Here is a 20,776-nt window from a genome sequence, read left to right on the forward strand (position 1 = left end):
TCTATGAACACGGCAAAAATGATGTAGGTTTGATTTCGATATTCTCCATAGGTCTAAAATTATCTGAAAACACGCACGGCGTAGATCCAATTGGTTGGGTATTATAACTTGTAACATAGTTCGGGAAGAGTTTTTGGTAAAACGGGTGAGGCATAACGGCTGGTGCACATGGCTCCTCAAATGCCACTTTGATAGGAAGTTCTGGCATTTTTATCTTCGGCAATGCTGGTAATTCTGGGGCAGCAGGTACAGGTACCAGTGGTTCAACGTAAGCGGGGATTGGCGCTGGAATTGGCTCATCTTCTAGGCACGGTGCAACAGACTTGGGTAATTCTAAATCTACCATTTGAATTGCGGGGAGTTCCGGCATTACGAAAGTTGGTAACTCTGGAGCGGCTGGCACAGGTGCGATTGGCTCAACGTAAGTGGGGATTGGAGCTGGAATTTGCTCATCTTCTAGGCACGGTGCAGCAGGAAAAGGTGCTGGTTCTGCCGCTTGAATTGTGGGAAGCTCTGGCATTATGAAAGCTGGTAATTCTGGGGCAGCAGGTACAGGTACCAGTGGTTCAACGTAAGCGGGGATCGGCGCTGGAATTGGCTCATCTTCTAGGCACGGTGCAACAGACTTGGGTAATTCTAGTTCTGCCATTTGAATTGCGGGGAGTTCCGGCATTACGAAAGCTGGTAACTCTGGAGCGGCTGGCATCGGTGCAATTGGCTCAACGTAAGTGGGGATTGGCGCTGGAATTGGCTCATCTTCTAGGCACGGTGCAGCAGGAAAAGGTGCTGGTTCTGCCACTTGAACTGTGGGAAGCTCTGGCATTACGAAAGCTGGTAATTCTGGGGCAGCAGGTACAGGTACCAGTGGTTCAACGTAAGCGGGGATTGGCGCCGGAATTGGCTCATCTTCTAGGCACGGTGCAACAGACTTGGGTAATTCTAAATCTACCATTTGAATTGCAGGGAGTTCCGGCATTACGAAAGTTGGTAACTCTGGAGCGGCTGGCACAGGTGCGATTGGCTCAACGTAAGTGGTGATTGGAGCTGGAATTGGCTCATCTTCTAGGCACGGTGCAGCAGGAAAAGGTGCTGGTTCTGCCGCTTGAATTGTGGGAAGCTCTGGCATTATAAAAGCTGGTAATTCTGGGGCAGCAGGTACAGGTACCAGTGGTTCAACGTAAGCGGGGATCGGCGCTGGAATTGGCTCATCTTCTAGGCACGGTGCAACAGACTTGGGTAATTCTAGTTCTGCCATTTGAATTGCGGGGAGTTCCGGCATTACGAAAGCTGGTAACTCTGGAGCGGCTGGCACCGGTGCGATTGGCTCAACGTAAGTGGGGATTGGCGCTGGAATTGGCTCATCTTCTAGGCACGGTGCAGCAGGAAAAGGTGCTGGTTCTGCCACTTGAATTGTGGGAAGCTCTGGCATTACGAAAGCTGGTAATTCTGGGGCAGCAGGTACAGGTACCAGTGGTTCAACGTAAGCGGGAACTGGCGCTTGAATTGGCTCATCTTCTAGGCACGGTGCAACAGACTTGGGTAATTCTAAATCTACCATTTGAATTGCAGGGAGTTCCGGCATTACGAAAGTTGGTAACTCTGGAGCGGCTGGCACAGGTGCGATTGGCTCAACGTAAGTGGGGATTGGAGCTGGAATTGGCTCATCTTCTAGGCACGGTGCAGCAGGAAAAGGTGCTGGTTCTGCCGCTTGAATTGTGGGAAGCTCTGGCATCACGAAATCTGGTAATTCTGGGGCAGCAGGTACAGGTAACAGTGGTTCAACGTAAGCGGGGATTGTCGCTGGAATTGGCTCATCTTCTAGCCACGGTGCAGCAGACTTTGGTAATTCTAAATCTACCATTTGAATTACGGGGAGTTCCGGCATTACGAAAGTTGGTAACTCTGGAGCGGATGGTACAGTGGCGATTGGCTCAATGTAAGTGGGGATTGGAGCTGGAATTGGCTTATCTTCTAGGCACGGTGCAGCAGGAAAAGGTGCTGGTTCTGCCGCTTGAATTGTGGGAAGCTGTGGCATTACGAAAGCTGGTAATTCTGGGGCAGCAGGTACAGGTACCAGTGGTTCAACGTAAGCGGGGATTGGCGCTTGAATTGGCTCATCTTCTAGGCACGGTGCAACAAACTTGGGTAATTCTTGTTCTACCATTTGAATTGCGGGGAGTTCCGGCATTACGAAAGTTGGTAACTCTGGAGCGGCTGGTACAGGTGCGATTGGCTCAACGTAAGTGGGGATTGGCGCTGGAATTAACTCATCTTCTAGGCACGGTGCAGCAGGAAAAGGTGCTGGTTCTGCTACTTGAATTGCGGGGAGTTCCGGCATTACGAAAGCTGGTAACTCTGGAGCGGCTGGTACAGGTGCGATTGGCTCAATGTAAGTGGGGATTGGCGCTGGAATTGGCTCATCTTCTAGGCACGGTGCAGCAGGAAAAGGTGCTGGTTCCGCCACTTGAATTGTGGGAAGCTCTGGCATTACGAAATCTGGCAATTCTGGAGCGGCAGGCAGGGGTGCTAGAGGCTCAATATACGCAGGGATCTGTGCTGGAATTGCCTCATCTAGGCACGGCGCGGCGGGCTTCGCTGCGTGAATGGGAATCTCTGGCATTACAAACACGGGTAATTCGGGAGGCTGTGGCACCGAGATAGGTTCAAATTCAATAGTATTTGAATTTATTTCAATAATATCTTCAGGTTCAGGTTTCACATCTATGTCTGCACATTCACCAGGTTCAGGAACGGATGCTGGTGGTTCCTCAATGATGACGGGCACGGGAAACTTCGGGATCATCATTGGCGGCAGCACCGGCGGCTCAGGAATCACGACAGGTTTGAATTCTTCAATCGCTGCTGGCAGTTCATCTATTTGCAACTGCGGTCTATCACATTTTTCAACTACTAGTGGTGCGATGTATGTCGTAGGCGCAATAAGCTCTGGCTTGAACTGTGAGAGCGTTGGCTGCATAAATTTGCAAATTATTGGGGCTAGTTCGGGACCTGATGGGCAGCCATTGGATTTGAAAGACGGCTTGAAGGCTATGTCCATACGAGGAAAAAATCGAGCTGATGTTAATGTTGCTCCAAACAGGAACAGTATTGCCGCTTTCGTGATCTGAAATAATTAAGAATAATCATGACGATGAAATATTATGTACCATCGTTTACACTGTTAGCTAACAATCCATAAAAGAGCGTTTCTTTTTTTTGCCATTTTTTATGCGACCTTTTTTGCCACTTTTGTGTTATATAAACGCTCAAAACTTACTGAAACTAGGTACTTAAGGTCCCCTATGCCTCTCGCGTCAAATGATTGTGTCTATAAGCGTTCATTCAAGTCTCTTTTGGTTGGGCTTAATTTAATATAATAACTCATTGAAGAAGTATTATTTTACCGTATTTTTATTAATTAAACGTTACATTTCTAAATAAATTAGTGATAAAATACCAAAAAATTTCTTCAAACATTTTACCTCTACATGACGGCTACTGCATTTAAAAACCAGACAAGTGCAAGTCGAACTCGCCCATCGAGGGTTCCGTACTTTTTAGTTTTTGTTGTCATAGCGGCAACAGAAATACCTCATCTGTGAAAATTTCAACCGTCTAGCTATCATGGTTGATGAGATACAGCCTGGTGACAGACAGATGGTCAGACGGACAGCGGAGTCTTAGTAATAGGGTCCCGTTTTTACCCTTTAGGTACGGAACTATAAAAATGAACTGTCATATGGACCATCATCCGACGCGAGAGGTGTAATTAAGAGTGTTGCTGTTAATCTGCAAATATGTTTTAAACTAATTAAATAAATTAAAATTATTGCGAGCCGTGGCGAGGTGGCCTAGGGGTTCATGGCGTTAGCCGCGATAGCTAAAGACGCCGGTTCGAATCCGGCCTTCACGACTGGAGGGCTTCGTTACTTTTTTTTTATTATATGACATCTATTACAGTTTTTAAAATTATTATTTTAGATTGGCTTCCTCTAAGTAAAAAAAGTTTATATACTTTCTGATTTAACATTGCTCTAGATAATTATTTTAATTTGGTAGGAATATGTATTTATAAAAACAATTGTATTTACCATGATCCTGTAGTTTATTGTGAGACAACTAGCTTGGAAATGGTGTTAGATAAAACAAGTTGCATCAATTTATACTTCAATCGTCGAGTTGACGAATCGATTAAAATCAGTACCTATGTTTCGGAACCAGTCGCTTAATGAGCTGGTAAATAAATACGTATGAATGCTGCTAAATACTTTAATAATAAATATAATATTTGCGAGAAGGGTTCCGTTACAGTTTGTAATTTGTAGTACATAATTGTATTGTTAACGTTGTATTTAATAAACAACCGGCTAAGTGTGAGTAGGACTCGCGCACTGAGGGTTCGTACTTTATAGTATTTGTTGTTATAGCGGCAAATAAATATATATACATCATCTGTGAAAATTTCAACTGTCTAGCTATCACGGTTCATGAGATACAGCCTGGTGACAGACAGATATTAGGCAGACGGACAGCGGAGTCTTAGTAATTGGGTCCCGTTTTTACCCTTTACCTTTACCCGGTACCCTCAAAATAATAAATGAAATTGTTTATTTCTCAAAATGATTAAGAAATAAATAATTTTATTTATTAGTTTTTATTTAAATAAGCGAAAAAATAAGATATGAAGTAATTAGCCAGCAGAAGCAGGTAAAGAACATTAACTTTAACATTAATTAATTGTAGAATTCAAAAATACGAACTAGTAATAAAATTAAACGAAGACTATAAACATTGTCTGATAAATATTCATTTGGAGAACACGGATGACTCGAAATTTTAAGGCGCCGTAGGTTCAGAGAGCGGAGTTTTGAAAAATCGTAGCACTTTTTAGATCACAATACCTACCACCAAAAATCTTATTACTAATAAGTTATTAGCAATCTTAGTCTTTCTCAAGTACAGATGTAAGTGCATAATTATTTTCAATAGTGTTTTCACGGAAACGTACGAACGTGTCTAATCTTGCTATTTCAGTCAGTCTCGGAACAAAAAGTACTGAGGGGGACTGAAGTAGCATGACAAATACGAACGTTACCGAGAAAATACGACGGAAAACAATTAGGCACTACATCTGTGACTTCATCGACTGGAATCCTGATTTTTTGACTTTCACTCGATAGAAAAGAATCGGCCAAGTGCGAGTCGGACTTGCGCACGAAAGGTTCCGTGCCATTACGCAAAAACGGCAAAAAAATCACGTTTGTTGTATGCGAGCCCCACTTAAATATTTATTTTAATCTGTTTTTAGTATTTGTTGTTATAGCGGCAACAGAAATACATCATCTGTGAAAATTTCTACTGTCTAGCTATCACTGTTAGATACAGCCAGGTGACAGACGAACAGACAGACAGACAGCGGAGTCTTAGTAATAGGGTCCCGTTTTTACCCTTTGGGTACGGTATCCTAAAACTAATACGTATTATATTATTTTGAGGGTTTGAAAGCAATTAAGACTAATAACTTTCTGCTATGCGGATATTATTCAATTAAAATATTTTGTGGAAATTCTTTACAAAATGATTAATTTTTATCGCTATTAAGTGTACATTTAAAAATAGACCTATGATATGCCTTCTGGGTTTAGCAATGACATGTATTACTGAAGTAATTAGTGAAGGGGTATTCCTTACGCTAATAGTATCTACTCTACATACACCAGTGTATATATATTCAACATAAAGGGCCTGATTTACCCACAGGCTAATAAGGCTAAAGCCTAGGGCGCAAGGACCAAGGGGGCGCGCAAGGGGGCGCGGCGGCGGCTCTGAGTTAAGACAAGCGGGGGGCGGATATACATAGTCAGCCTAGGGCGGTAACAACTCTAAGTCAGGCCCTGTCAACATAGCTAAACATGTACAGTACGTACACGCACATAAACACACTTTTGTTACCAACAAACTCACACGCACTCGTTTAGGAAGCAAGGAACGACTACTATCAGCACCCCACAGACTAAATAAGCAAGTCTTCAAAGACCATGCATGTCTTAGGTCCTAAGATTTATAATGCGCTGCCTAATGACATCAAAATATTAGACCAGGGTTTCTTAAAGTGGGGTTCACGGACCCCTTAGGGTCCGTAGCATGTTTATCAGGGGTCCGCAGTAGGTCAGTTACTTGCATGACTGTAAACATACTTATTAGAAAATATTGTATGGCAAGTTTGACGAGACCTACTTAAGTGTAATGAAACTTATAATAAAAGTAAATTTTTAAATAGGAATGTGGGTTTTTATTATTTTCCTAAAATATTTTTTGATCGGGGTCCGTGGAATTGTTTAAATTGTGAAAATGGTCCGTGACTGCAAAAAGTTTAAGAAATCCTGTATTAGACAGTACGAATATGTTTATTAACAAAAATGGCTAATTGATAGAACTTTTTATACTGTTATGCAATTATTCGACTTTGACAAATGCAATAACTAATTGTTCCCAAACTATGACTACCTATGTACCTACTAATTACTTACATGACATGATCTTTTAATCTTGGCATAATTATTTCTAATGTAATTTTTATTTAATGAACATAATGATTTATTGTAACTTTAATTCTACACATATTTTGTTTTCATTATTCTCAGTTATGTGATAATAATAATTTACAGTACATATGGTGCTACTTTCTCGCACTAGTGCGTAAAAGAGCACTTTTCGTGCACATGTCAAAAGTTTAAAGGGCCATATGTACTGTAAAACGTTGTACAATACATGTGCGAATAGGTAATTCGCAACTCGTGTCGATTTAAAACACTCCCTGCGGTCGTGTTTTAATTTATCGCCACTCGTTTCGAATTTCCTCTTTTCCACACTTGTATCGTAAATAACTATTATCTTCTGATGTTGACATAAAATTTCGATAAAAAAACATTTTTTAAACTTTTAAATGGGAAAATAACAACGGTACCATTCCTTTCATTTTATTTAAAAAATATATTGTATATCAATAATATACATAAACGCAGCACTTCACCGACAAAATCGCAATTTCCTTGTTTTCCATACATCGGAACGGCTTCTCAGCAAAGCGGCTCTAAACAGTGACACAGTGACGTCACAATGTGTTGCCATTTATTTGTGTTAGAGCGTTTGCTCAGTAGTCACAGAATAAGTAATAGTATTATCATACAGAACGGCCACGCACCGTCCCGCCCTGACTCGAATTAACTCGCCCCGCGACACCAGATTGGCGGCCGTTTGTCGGCCGCTCAGTATAGACCTGTACCAATAACTTCTGAGGTTATAAGAATATTAATGTTGCTTATTTTTTATATATAGTTTCCAGACCATATACTAAACCTAAAAATAATATTTTGTGTCATCCTAGGTATTTGCTTAGGTAGAAATTTAGGTATTTCTTTTATCAATCAGCATTCTGTAAAAAAAATATTAGAGACGAAATTCTTTGTTTCCCTGTAAAGGCAAAGTGGCTTCCGACGTACACACGCATTTTGTGTCATTTTCATCCACGGGTATAATGGCATTTAATAAATACCTAATATTGATCCTAAAACGCCTAAAAAAATATTAGAGTCGGTAAGTGAAGTGTTGTACTTTACAGAACATTGTTATATGTTATTCAAACAAATCTGTGTCAAATTCATCCACCGCTTTTATTTAAAAAAAAAATTTTTCTAATTAACACCCTGTATCCGCCACAAAAAAAAAACATATTATTAAGTTTACGTCTACAATATTATAATACCACATTGAGACATCATTCATAATTTGGGTCATTTTGATCCACGGTTTTTTTACTATCTGGCAAAATAAAACTCAATTGAGCAAGAAGGGCGTGCGCGGGGAAGGGTACCTACGCGGGTGGGGTGCTTATTATACTTGCCGCAATATCAGCTTGCGACTGAGATCTTAATACTATCTCCTTTACCCTTGTTAAGACCAACCAAGAGTGAAAGAGATGGCATTATGAGCTGTCTCGCCACTTAGTTTTGCGATACAGTGTATTTATTTCATTCGGAGGCATAATTACATTGTCTTATCAATCTTACCGTAGTAGGTATATAAATATAATTAAAAATAAACTGTAGGCTGCACTCCTCATACTGACCAACATTTGTGACGTTCCTAATCAAAAGGTACCACTTTCTCTGACAGGTTATTTGTATAAAGATATAATCAAATTTCGTCTTTATGGTAAACGACAAAATGGTACCTACCTTTTGATTGAGAATGTCACATCAGCGACTTAAAAATTACTTTTGTTTCGATTTTTAGTAGACTTTTTAAGTTTATTTTAAGACGCAATTTATTGTGATTTTTGTTATGTTTAAGCGTGGCAAGCAACATTAATTACAATGATGATGATGTTCATTAAATACAATATTTTTTCATACTATACTGAACTGTCACCCTATACATGAGAATGAACAGCGCCCTCTTGACAATGATCATATATTACTGGTCAGGCTTTAATATGTGTCATAATTTAGTAAAGTCCCCTTTGTGGATTCTAAGTTTCCGAGTTACAGCAGTTTAGTGAAAGCGTTTTTTTTTTTTAATATAAATTATGGGTTGAATAAAGAGGAAAGAAAATTTGATTATTTTTGCGCTACGACGCACGGTTTAGGAGATACAGCCCTATAAAGTTTTTTTTATTGTTTTTTTTCTTTTTTTCTTTTTTACATTGTGTTTTTTGTATATTACTTTGGGGTTTCATAAAGGGGAACGAAAATTTAATTATTTTTGCGCTACGACGCATGGTTTAGGAGATCAAGCCCTATAAAAAAAATTCTCTTTTTTTTGCGATTTTTTTGTATAAATTAATGGTTACATAAAAGGGACCGAAAAGTTGATTATTTTTGCGCTACGACGCACGGTTTAGGAGATACAGCCCTATATAGTTTTTTTTTCTTTTTTACGTTTTTAAATCTTAATTAAGGGCTTCTTAAGGGGAACGAAAATTTGATTGTTTTTCGCTACCATGCACGGTTTAGGAGATACATCCCTAAAGTTTTTTTTATTGTTTTTTTTTTTCTTTTTTTTGTCATTGCGTTTTTTGTTATTACTTTGGGGTTTCTTAAAAGGGAACAAAAATTTTATTATTTTTGCGCTACGACACACGGTTTAGGAGATACAGCCCTAAAATGATTTTTTTCTCTTTTTCTTTTTTGCGTTTTTAAATCTTAATTAGGGGCTTCTTAAAGGGGAACGGATATTGATTATTTTTGTGCTACGATGCACGGTTTAGGAGATGCAGCTCTATAAAGATTTTTTCCTGTTTTTTTTTGTTTTTTTTTAAGTATTAATTAAGGGTTTCTTAAAGGGGAACGAAAAATTGATTATTTTTGCGCTACGATGCACGATTTAGAAGATGCAGCCCTATAAAGTTTTTTTTTTGTTTTTTTTTTTTTTTTCATTGTGTTTTTTGTATATTAGTTAGGGGTTCCATAAAGGGGAACAAAAATTTGATTATTTTTGCGCTACGACGGTGTAGGAGATACAGCTCTAAAAAGTTTTTTTTTTGTTTTTTTTTATTGCGTTTTTTTTAAATATAAATTAATGGTTACATAAACGGGACCGAAACGTTTATTTTTGCGCTACGACACACGGTTTAGGAGATACAGCCCTATAAAGATTTTTTCCTCTTTTTTTTCTTTTTGCGTTTTTAAATCTTAATTAGGGGCTTCTTAAAGGGAAGCGAAAATTTGATTATTTTTGCGCTACGATGCACGATTTAGGAGATACAGCTAATACAGCCCTATAAAGATTTTGTTTCTTTTTTTCATTGTATTTTTCATGTATTACTTTTGGGTTACATAAAGGGGAACGAAAATTTTATTATTTTTGCGCTACGACGCATGGTTTAGGAGATACAGTCCTATATTTTTTTTTACAATGCATGTGCTCGAAAAGTGCGTTTCCTACGGAGCCATATCGTGCGGAAAGTACTGCTTTTCCGCACTAGTGCTTTTTGTTTTCATTTTTTTTTTACAGTACATACTCGCTACTTTCTCGCACTAGTGCGGAAAAGAGCACTTACCGTGCATATGTCGAAAGTTTAAAGGGCCATATGTACTGTAAAACGTACGATACACGTGCGAATAGGTAATTCGCAACTCGTGTCGATTTAAAACACTCCTTTTAATAATTAAACTTATTTGCCATGATATGTTTTTTTTTTACTCGCACAATGCATAGTAAAACATTGTATGATACACGTGCGTAAAGATGATTTCCGCACTTGTTGCATAAATAGCGATTTTTTTTCTCAAAAAATGAAAGAAAGTCACGGTATTAATAACCAAATTTTACTTTAGTGGTACCTTTTCCCTATCACTGTCACAAATGTATGTGGCGTTCACGTAAACGCGATATTTTTAAGATTTCCCTGCGCAATGTTGCCAGCTCGCTCGCAAATCAAACATGTACTTACAGTTCTTTTGCATAATGGTGACATTGTACAATATCTATAAGTTTTAAATAGGTAAAAGATAATTCGACGCATTCTTTGCTTGCTTGTTGCTTGTTGTTGTGTTGTTTGCGTAACTTCTTTGAATAAGTTGCGTTAATTTGGCGCACAGGCGAAGTAAACATGCGTTGCGTACGGCAAGGTCACGCCGCGGCCCCACCCTGCACGGCCTCCGTTGCCCATTCAGACCGCCCGCTAGCTTCGTTTGAACTCAAATAATATTTTTGTAATATTTGTTTATGCAGTGGATGCAAGTGACACAAATTCATACATCTTATTTATCCCGCATTTCAAATTAATAAGATGTAAACTCTAATATCTTTAATATTCTTTTGTAACGGTGACAGCCTGTTACAACAAAATCATCAAATATCTTATGAAGCTATGCCTTAATAAGACACAAAATCATTTAATGGACCTATTTAAACGATTAAATTCGACCTAAGTAATTTTTTTTAACTCTAATTTTTTTTGTGTCTTAGAATATTATGACATAGTATCAGATTGCAGTGGACGTAATTGACACAAACTATGTTTTCACACTAAAAACACTATCCTAAATGCAACACAGTTACATGTTTTCTCTCGAATATTTTTTTCTCTAAAATAATTCAAAATAAAAAATAATTACCACAAAATAACAAATTACTAGAAAAGCAAATTATATATATGACACAAAACAAAATGTAAGATTTACATCTTAACAAAGTATTCATAAGCGAAAACAGAATTGACTTTAATATTTTTATAACCTAGGGGTCAAAATATAGCCAGCGGTACAGGTCTAGTACTATTTTTAAGCAACTTACTCATACCAAAGATAGATATAACTCCGTAATAGATGGATACAGTCTAAGGAAAAAACGTGCCTCGAAAATCACGAAAATTTGATTCTCGATCAGATGGCGCCACTAGCTTTGGTCTACTCTCGTATAGAGGGCGTTGACGGTTTCGTTTGTTATTTATAATTTTAACGCATATCCGTTAAAGAACATGGGTCAAAAACATATAAAAATAATTAATGCAAATAAAAAAATAATTTATCCATATTTAAATACATTTTAACGTATTTTTATAAATCTTCATTTTTAGTTTTAAAGTGTGTCGATAGATGGCAGTGAATTTACAGTGGTTACAAAATTTACTATGACAGTACCGCTCTATCTTATTCTATCTTCTTTGCTCATACAAAGTGATTTTTGGTGTCCGCCCTGTGGTAAAGTGGCGATGCCAGACTTTGACCATCATTTGTGACTTTTGTATTGCTTTAAGACAATGGGTCCCATACAGACATTTGATCCTCAAAACAAACCTGATCGACTGATACCATAAAAAAACTATCAACTACCTACCCAATTATCTATTTCTTTCCTTACTGGAAAAACTGCGGTCAAATGGACCTGTAACCTTTTATTTACATTCACGTAGGGCGGGGGCAGTTTTCCCTGAAGACGCAATTGTCGCTTATCGAGCAAAGCCTGGGGGTTAGCCAAGCTGACGATCGTTGATTAGAAAACGCCACACGAAACATAAATGTGGTATTTTCTATAAAAAGGGACCTTATTGTCGACGGCGCTTACGCCGCACAGCGTCGCGCGGCATTGTATTTACATCGGAGCATCGTTTATAATGGCGTAAGCGTCATCGACAATAAGGTCCCTTTTTATAGAAAATACCACATATAATATTTTACTGAGGTAACCAAACAGTCTTGAGTTCAAATATAGCCTTAGGAGGCTATGGTGTAGCAGAAATGCCCCATATCTGCTACACCATAGCCTCCTAAGGCCCATAGTACAACCGCCATCAGATATAGGTATTGGAGCGCCCAGTGTAGTGCTGTGTAGTATTTAGTTTTTATGTTTATAAAATGCATAGAGTTAGACCAAGAAAAGTATATAGTACACGCAGTGCAAGTGTTATTTATACGTCATCATTTCATAGAAGTTTGACTTTGAAAATAACACTTGCACTGCGTATGCTATCACAATCGCTGCAGACTTTTCTTAATCTAACTCTTATGTTAGTCTGTAAGGTATTTGTAATATGCGCCTTGTTGCCTGATTTAAATTTTTAAATACATAAATAAACAAAAAGTGCTCAAAAATATCTGAACAAACAGATGGCGACTGTACTAACTATTTACTTTAATGCAATTTAAACCTTTTTCAATTGGAACAGTTGCATTTCTTCTGTTTCCTTTGATTTCAAAATAAAAGAAATTAATATGTCCTATACTATTGATTTTTTAAACTGCCAATTTGCAATGAGTCTAAGGATATATAGTACTTATATATGCGATTCTAGTAATACGATGTAGTGTGTACCTAATTTGCGCCTGTAATATTTTATTTTTATTAATTTTATTTGATCTTTTTGACTAACTTTTTTTTTGTGCCTTATTTTAATTTTTTTTTGTGGTATATTATTTGTTTCATTTTATCTCTTAAATTCGTTGTTGTAATAACATAATAAATATTACCTATTAACCACCGTGCGATTCGTCTTTGTTAGAAATCGCCAAATTCCTTTATAGTTACATTTACAAAAAACGTTTTTAGTGAGAGTAGTTAAAACTAGTTTTCCGTATCGCCTCAGTGAAAACGCATTTTCACTACTTAGTTAAAAGTAGTTTTTCGTTTTCAATAAGGCCTCAGTGAAAACCAGTTTAAACTAATGTAAATTTTCAGTAAAATCTATTTTAGTGAAAACTAGGTAAGCAAAATTAAAACAATAAGCATTTCACTTTTCAATTTATTAATCTCAAACTGGGACCTTAAATGCGACGCATGTACGGATTGTACGGTAATGATGAAAGCACAACATTTCGGTTCACGAAAATGTTGTGAGTAGGGAACAAGACCGGCCCAGTCGCTGGTGCAGGGAAGACAGGCATTGTGATTGCTGAACGTACAGGCCATTTCGCCACTGGTGCAGGCTCGCAAGGATCAGCAACTATGGTTGGTTCAGGCACAGGAAAGATCGGCATTGGCACAGGTTCTGGTAGTGGCATAGGAACAATCGGGAATCGCACAGGTTCAGGTACTACATCTGTAATGCAAGGTTCTTCAATGATCATCGATGGCGCTATCGGTACAGGGATTTCTACGTGGTAAGGAATTTCGGGGAGAGGCGCTGGGGGGAGCACAGGGGCTGGCGGGATGGTAAAAGGCTTAATAATTGACCCAGGAATGGCCTCTGGAACCAGCATAGCTGGACAGTCGATTTCATTCCCCATCGTCTCTGATATATCAGCTCCATGATTTTCAACAATCTCAGGCAAAGCAGGCATCGCTAGCGGCGGCAATACAGGCGCAACAGGAACGCTCACAGCCGACGAAATCGTGATTGGAGCAGGCTCACAGGGCTCCACAATAGGCATCGGTATAGGCTCTGGGATCATAGGTACCGGGAATTTCGGGAGCGTGATTGGTGGCAGTATAGGCGCTTCTGGAATTACTATAGGCTCACGTGCTGGAAATTTGATTTCCAATTCAGGCTTGTCGCACTTCTCGACGATTAGCGGTGGGATGTAAGTTGAAGGCTTGATTAGTTGTGGCTTGAAGAGTCCTAGGTTTGGCTGCATGAATTGGCAGATGACGGGCGCTAAAGCAGGGCCTGAGGGACAGCCATTTGAGCGCAGATATGGCATTAGGGACATATCGTAGGGTGTGGGCCTCAGCAGTCTTGGCATGAATTGGGCCGACGCTATGGTCGCTCCAAAGACAAACAGTAATACTGTTTTTGAAATCTGGAAGAAACAATAATAAAATTAGTTGAGGATATGGCGACATTATGTGCGAAAAATGTGTTCTGTTAGAATTAGACCAAGAAAAGTCTGGAACGATTTTGATAACACACGAAGTGCAAGTGTTATTTATATGTCATAATTTTATAGAAGTTTGACATTTAAAAAAAACGCACTGCGTGTGCTATTTAAATCGTTGCAGACTTTCGTTGGTTCAACTCTAAATAGAAATATGCCTAGGTGTTTAGGTACATCACACTTGTTTTTGACTGTAGGTACATGAAGTCAAAGAGTAATGTAACTTTTTTTTAATTCAAAAAGAGAACTTACCATAATCACAGTAGTTTGATAATCGGCAAAAACTAAGTAATGATTGAAAGTAAAAAGTACTTGCATTTATACCGGTATAACTTTTAGTAGTTCACGTTTCTTGGGAAATTCGGGCTATCACGTCAAACCTGTGCGCTAATTATTCATCAATAGTTTTGCACTAATCACCTTTTAACACTCACCTTCTATGTGTGTACAAAATGCAAGATATGCGCTTAATTACTAAAGTACTTAACAAGTATATTAACGTATTATACTAGCTCTTGGATATTATGTAAGTCTGGAGGAAAAGGGTTCCGTACAAAGGAATAAATTGATATCACAACTCCAGATAATATTTATTTTGAGAACCGTTCTATCAGAAAATATTTGACACTCAATATTTAACTTAATGCTAAGTAAGATTCTTATATTAATCTAGTAGGTAATACCTAAATAGACAATGTTTACTTTTGACAGCTGTAGTTCCCAGGTGTAACATTTATTTATAAATAGACCTACCTAATACCATAGAGTAACTTATACTAGAGCGGTACTGTCATAGTAAATTTTGTAACCCCAGTAAATTCACTGCCATCTGTCGACACACTTTAAAACTAAAAATAAATATTTATGAAAATACGATAAAATCTATTTAAATATGGATAAATGATTTTTTTTTTATTTGCATTAATTATTTTTATGATTTCGACCCATGTTCTTTCACTGATATGCGTTAAAATTGTTAAATAACAAACGAAACCGTCAACGCCATCTATACGACAGTAGGCCAAAGCTAGTAGCGCCCTCTGAACGAGAATCAAATTTTCTTGATTTTCTAGGCACGTTTTTTCCTTAGACTGTATCCATTTATTACGGAATTATATATCTTTGCTAATACCTTAAGATACCTAATGATAATCGGTAAGTTAAATCCAGAAGGTAACAATTGTGGGATTTGTGGGAATAAAATACGTTGACTAAGTCAATTTCTTAATAAAACTGGATTATTTTTCCTAATTACACGTCTTTTCCAAAATATAATAAATAATCTAAACTGCAAGCTTTTTATAGGCACTGCCTAGTGCGGAGACCCCTGGAATGTCTGTAACCTTTAGCTGAAAATAAATGATCTTTATTCTTTATTCTTATTCTATTCTTCTATTAAAACAAAACGTAGCATTTTCAAAATCATTTGATTTTTAGATTTCATACACAAACGCAAACGTTTGTTATAATTATCAAAAAACATGCAGCAGCAAAAATTTTACAACATATTTTCAGGCCACCCGGTAATCAGGTTTAATTTGTTAATTTTTTTGTTAAAGTTACAGATGTGAAGTTACATAAAAACAAATAAGATAAAAATCAAGACACGTTTGGAATACAAGGTAACTTGCACGGAACCCTAATTTCAAGTTATTGTTTCGAATCAGAACCTTTGCATCAATGCGGATGTTTAGGTAGAAGTACGAGTTTGTAATTAGCAGATTATGACATAATTTTTGTATTTAAGCTAACGTTTACATTGTATTTGACACCAGTCGGCTTTCGCGTTAACTGAGCATTCAACATGAACACCGTAAGTATTAATGCTCGGTACAAAACTTTGTTCACGGAACACTTATGGGATCACTTCGGTCTTGCAAAAGGTCAAATGCGTTTTTCTCAAAGATCGTTTGACGTATATAGCTAAAATTTGTAACGGTTATTTATTGGCAGGGTTAGGTCCCTATAATGATAAAAAAATCCATTTCCCGAAAGATTTGTTCCAGAGACAAAATGTAAACTTTTGATAAATGCACTAATCATTTAAGTTGTAGTTTTTTGGCGTTCATAAAATTGATATTAACTTTTTCAAAAATACAAGTTAGAACCATAACCCCTTAATGACCCAATTATGTAAAAATATACTATACCTTTATTAACTAACCTTTGAAAATATAATTCAAACATGAGAGTAACGTCGGCGTTTGGCAAATTTCAGTTACAATGCTTTCTAAGCGCCTATTCCGATTTAAAATGTTGTCCTCTATACTTTACAGTTCATCATCCTGTCATGCTTAGTGGCCGTCTCCCTAGCCATGGGAGTCCCTCGTAGCCCTCTCGAGGCTGCAGCGTCCCTTCGCGCGCTCCCTGCGCTCCAACATGAGGAGATCCACGACGAATTCGGGCAGTACGCGCTCCGTTACGTCACGGCCGAGGGCACCGTGGTCTCCGAGAGAGGCCGCCTGATCCCCTCCCCCAGCGGCGGACATGTCCTTATCACCGAGGGAGAGACCTCGTACATCGGCGACGATGGCAAGACCCGCATCACCAAATACACCGCCGGTCTTGATGGCTACCAGGTTGAGGAGTCGACCGCTTGATTTTGCTTTTCAAATTCAGAACCGTTTGAAAACGTTCGTTATTTAAATTACAAACTTATATTTTACGGTTTTGAATAATGAAAGCTGTGTCAGTGAATAAACGTGTAGTCTCAATATTGTTTTTTTTTTTAATAAAACAAAACAAAGGGGATATAATAAGATAGAGCGGTACTGTCATAGTAAATTTTGTAACCACAGTAAATTCACTGCCATCTATCGACATACTTTAAAACTAAAAACGAAGATTTATAAAAATACGTTAAAATGTATTTAAATATGGATAAATGATTTTTTTATTTGCATTAATAATTTTTATATGATTTTGACCCATGTTCTTTCACGGGTTAAAATTATAAATAACAAACGAAACCGTCAACGCCCTCTATACGAAAGTAGGCCAAAACTAGTGGCGCCATCTGATCGAGAATCAAATTTACGTGATTTTCGAGGCACTTTTTTTCCTTAGACTGAGAGACTTAGATCTTTGCTTTAAAATACTTTAAATCATCCCTATTTATTTATACAAACAAAACACAGCTAAACTGTCGAATAAACTGTCGCTCGCGGTATTTCCGGACCTATACGACCTCAAAACCTTCAAGAAAAGAGTGCACTACCAAATTTAATCCCGGCATCGCACTTGTAAGCTCTATAGTGTTGCAAGTATCTATGGGCGACGGTAATGGCTTACCATCAGGCGATTTCTCGCCTCCTATATAAAAAAAAACCATAAAAGTATAGGTAGTAACGAAACAAGAGTGATGAGAGTGAGGCTTATAAATAGGAAATTATTATTATTATGCACATTTTACGTCAAATGCCCTATTGGTTAAGCAGAAATGAAAACTAGTACCTATTTGTAAGACTGATTAATTATTGGTTATTTCCTTACTAAGTAAAATGTAATCAAATGAGCGGCTACTATAAGTTAAAGTGTCACTTATCTACAAATTCATTGCATATTCATTTGCACCCACGTTAAGGTAATGTCTCAAGAAATACTTCGACTTTCGTCATAATCTTGTTATTTTAATCGGTTTAAAATAACAATGTCGTTATTTCAGATGTTACTCTTGACTCTGTGTTTCGTTGGGATTGCGAAGGCAGCTCCAACTATTTTGGAAGAACTACCAACAGCAGAAACCCGTATAGCAGTACCTCCATACATCTCTATAACATACCCAGCCCAGTTCATTCCTATTGCAACATTGGATACGTCTGTAGCTAAAGAAAATTACCAGCAATTTAATCACAAAGAATTGGTGCTAGAAGCAAAAGAAACAAATGCGGACTCAAAGCTTGCAAATTTAATAATTATCTGTCAAAGAAATCGCGGCTTCTCTGATTGGTTCTCCTTTTTACCTACATTACCATCCTTATTATCCTTTTTGCCCTCAATACCATCCTTACCCACCATATCATCGTTATCTTCCATGTTACCATCAACGTCTTCATTATCCTCCATCTCGTTGCCCAATATAACGCTTCCTCCTTTAATAAACAACTTAAAATTTTCCCCTACTTTCACTTATAACAATCCTAAGAATCCTAAGAGTTTTTATAGAACTTATTATACAAGTTATACAGGTAGTTTAGTTTTTAGGTTCCTAGACTATAATAAATAGGTGCATTTACAATTATTTAAGCGGAATATGTGTTTTGTAATTTGTATCTGTACCTATTTATTGTTAGCTTCAATAATTATGAAATAAAAATGCATGCTAGTTCAATACAAATTTCTTCCTAGTTTATTGTGGTTTTATTTCTTGATATAAGAATAGAAAGTATTGTAATTTCATTGTGCTGTAATTTTTCTTTTTCTCTTGTGTATCTTCTTTAGTTAATTTCGAATTATAAGTTTACTATAGCTTTGGCGTTAAAATGTAGGAATCGTGCAATAGTGCTAACCACCAATTGTTTTTCTTAATATGTAGCTACTGGTGAGAACCTGTAATTGGCTTTTTGTATCATATTTATAAAACCTATAGACATGTTAACAGCTGTTGGATCTCCGAATAATAATAAATAAATAAATAAAAGTATGCGTTACCATAAACCTATAGGAAATGTTTATATGAGAATTTTGAGATATTCTTAAGAGCTTTTGGGGGCTTTCACACATCATGAAACCACATCAAATTGGCAACTCCTTAAAATCGTTTTATGACGACACTTCATGAGCTGTTCTTTAGTTTCATGGTCTCCCGGACTCCAATTGATATAATGGTAGGATTATTCATTAAATATTAAATCAATCTCAACAGAATGTAGGTACTACGGAGAAATTATATATATATATATATATATATTATATAAGCCTACCTAAGTCTCGATTGCCCTGTCGTTGGCATTTTCCCACCATTTCGGTGGATTGCGTCCAAGTCGTCCAGCCATTTTCGGTCTGCCTGCACCATTTATGGTGTTTTGTAGGTCCCTCTCAGTAATCATTTTGGCCCACCTTTCTGGGAGGTTATTGAAATAGGCAGGTTTTTTTAGTAAAGGCGATTTTCTTTACCTAGTTACCAAATTTACGAAGGCAAAATTTTGCCCTATTAAAAAAAATCCAAAAAATTCAAAATACATATATTTATCTCAAGAAATTTGCATTCCAAGAGAAGCAGTACAATGAGTACACTAGACTCAGCCGGTAACGTGGGAATCCTAGAGAAAATATCGAAATGTTGCGGCTACTAACTACTTACATTAAATACGACACTTTAAGGTCAAGCGGTACTTCACACCGGGGCAGCTTCTTCAGCTTTACGTAGCTCAAGTCCGGTCGTGTATGGAGTACTGCAGCCACCTTTGGGATGGATCCGCCAAATATCAGTTAGCCGCCTTAGATTCCATAGACAAACGCGCTAGGAAGCTTATTGGAGATGCGGGATTAGTAGAGGCTGAATGCAGAGCCTTGAACACCGTAGAAAGGTAGCTTGTTTATCGGTGTTCCACAGGATACATTTCGGGGAGTGTGCGATGGGATTACATAATTTAATCCCCCCATCTCCATTCTGCCACCGTGGGACTAGACGCGGACTTGCGTTTCACCCTTACGTCGTTACTCTGCCACTGATTCGTACTAAGCGCTATGCATCCAGCTTTATCATGCGAACGGCTAAGGAGTGGAATTCACTTCCTGCAAATATATTACCAGTCCACTATAACTTGGATCTTTTTAAATCGAGAGTGAATAGACATCTTTTAGGTAAGCATGATCCATCCTAGACTGCATCGGCACTTACCATCAGGTGAGATTGCGGTCAAATGCTTGCCTTTTTGTAATAAAAAAAAAAAAAAAAGTAACTATATACCTACTTTGAGAAATGTTACTGACTACCATAATGGTAGTAAGTACATTCGAATACAACCATACTGTAAATTCTATCCTCCTATTAACTTGAAAATCAATAACTTTGATATTAACTAATGAATGTCAAATAGATGTATGATATCCGGTAGATTGCAGTGCTCAAGCAACCGTTTTGCCGCAAAAGCTAAAAAAAGCCTATCGTCGGCCTAAATCGCAAACCTCGTAACTCAATCTGACCAAATTTTACAGGAGGCACAAAAAACTTCATTACCAAAAATTTTGCATGAAGACTTACTTAATATTTTTTTACGTAATGTTATGTTAAATTTAGCCGTCAGATTTTTAAAAACATATTTTATTTTGAGTCACCTGAACCTGGACAATTTGGAGTTACGAGTTTTTCTTGAAAATTTTAGAAAACTAATCGGGAGTTACGAGTTTTGCTATAAAAATCCGTAATAAAAACAGAGGATAATCTTTTGATCTGAACAAGGTAATTGTGTATTAAAAAAATAAAATACTCGCAAATTAAAAAATATTTATTAAAAGCC

General features: G+C 37.5%; 2 protein-coding genes across 2 annotated transcripts; one reads left to right on the plus strand and one right to left on the minus strand.

Annotated features, from left to right (window-relative positions):
* Position 1: 1 nt before the first annotated feature.
* On the minus strand, positions 2-14,581 carry LOC134742765 (uncharacterized). The gene is made up of 3 exons (XM_063675952.1): positions 14,568-14,581; positions 13,404-14,240; positions 2-3,124 (listed from the first exon to the last, which is right to left on the minus strand). The coding sequence occupies exons 1-3, from the start codon at positions 14,568-14,570 to the stop codon at positions 2-4; spliced, it is 3,963 nt and encodes a 1,320-aa protein (XP_063532022.1). The 5' UTR covers positions 14,571-14,581.
* A 1,995-nt stretch (positions 14,582-16,576) lies between these two features.
* Positions 16,577-16,949, plus strand: LOC134742704 (uncharacterized). Its single transcript, XM_063675893.1, has one exon. The coding sequence runs from the start codon at positions 16,631-16,633 to the stop codon at positions 16,913-16,915; it is 285 nt and encodes a 94-aa protein (XP_063531963.1). The 5' UTR covers positions 16,577-16,630; the 3' UTR covers positions 16,916-16,949.
* Positions 16,950-20,776: the final 3,827 nt, after the last annotated feature.

Source organism: Cydia strobilella, chromosome 7, assembly GCF_947568885.1.
Source record: "Cydia strobilella chromosome 7, ilCydStro3.1, whole genome shotgun sequence".
Classification (NCBI taxonomy): domain Eukaryota; kingdom Metazoa; phylum Arthropoda; class Insecta; order Lepidoptera; family Tortricidae; genus Cydia; species Cydia strobilella.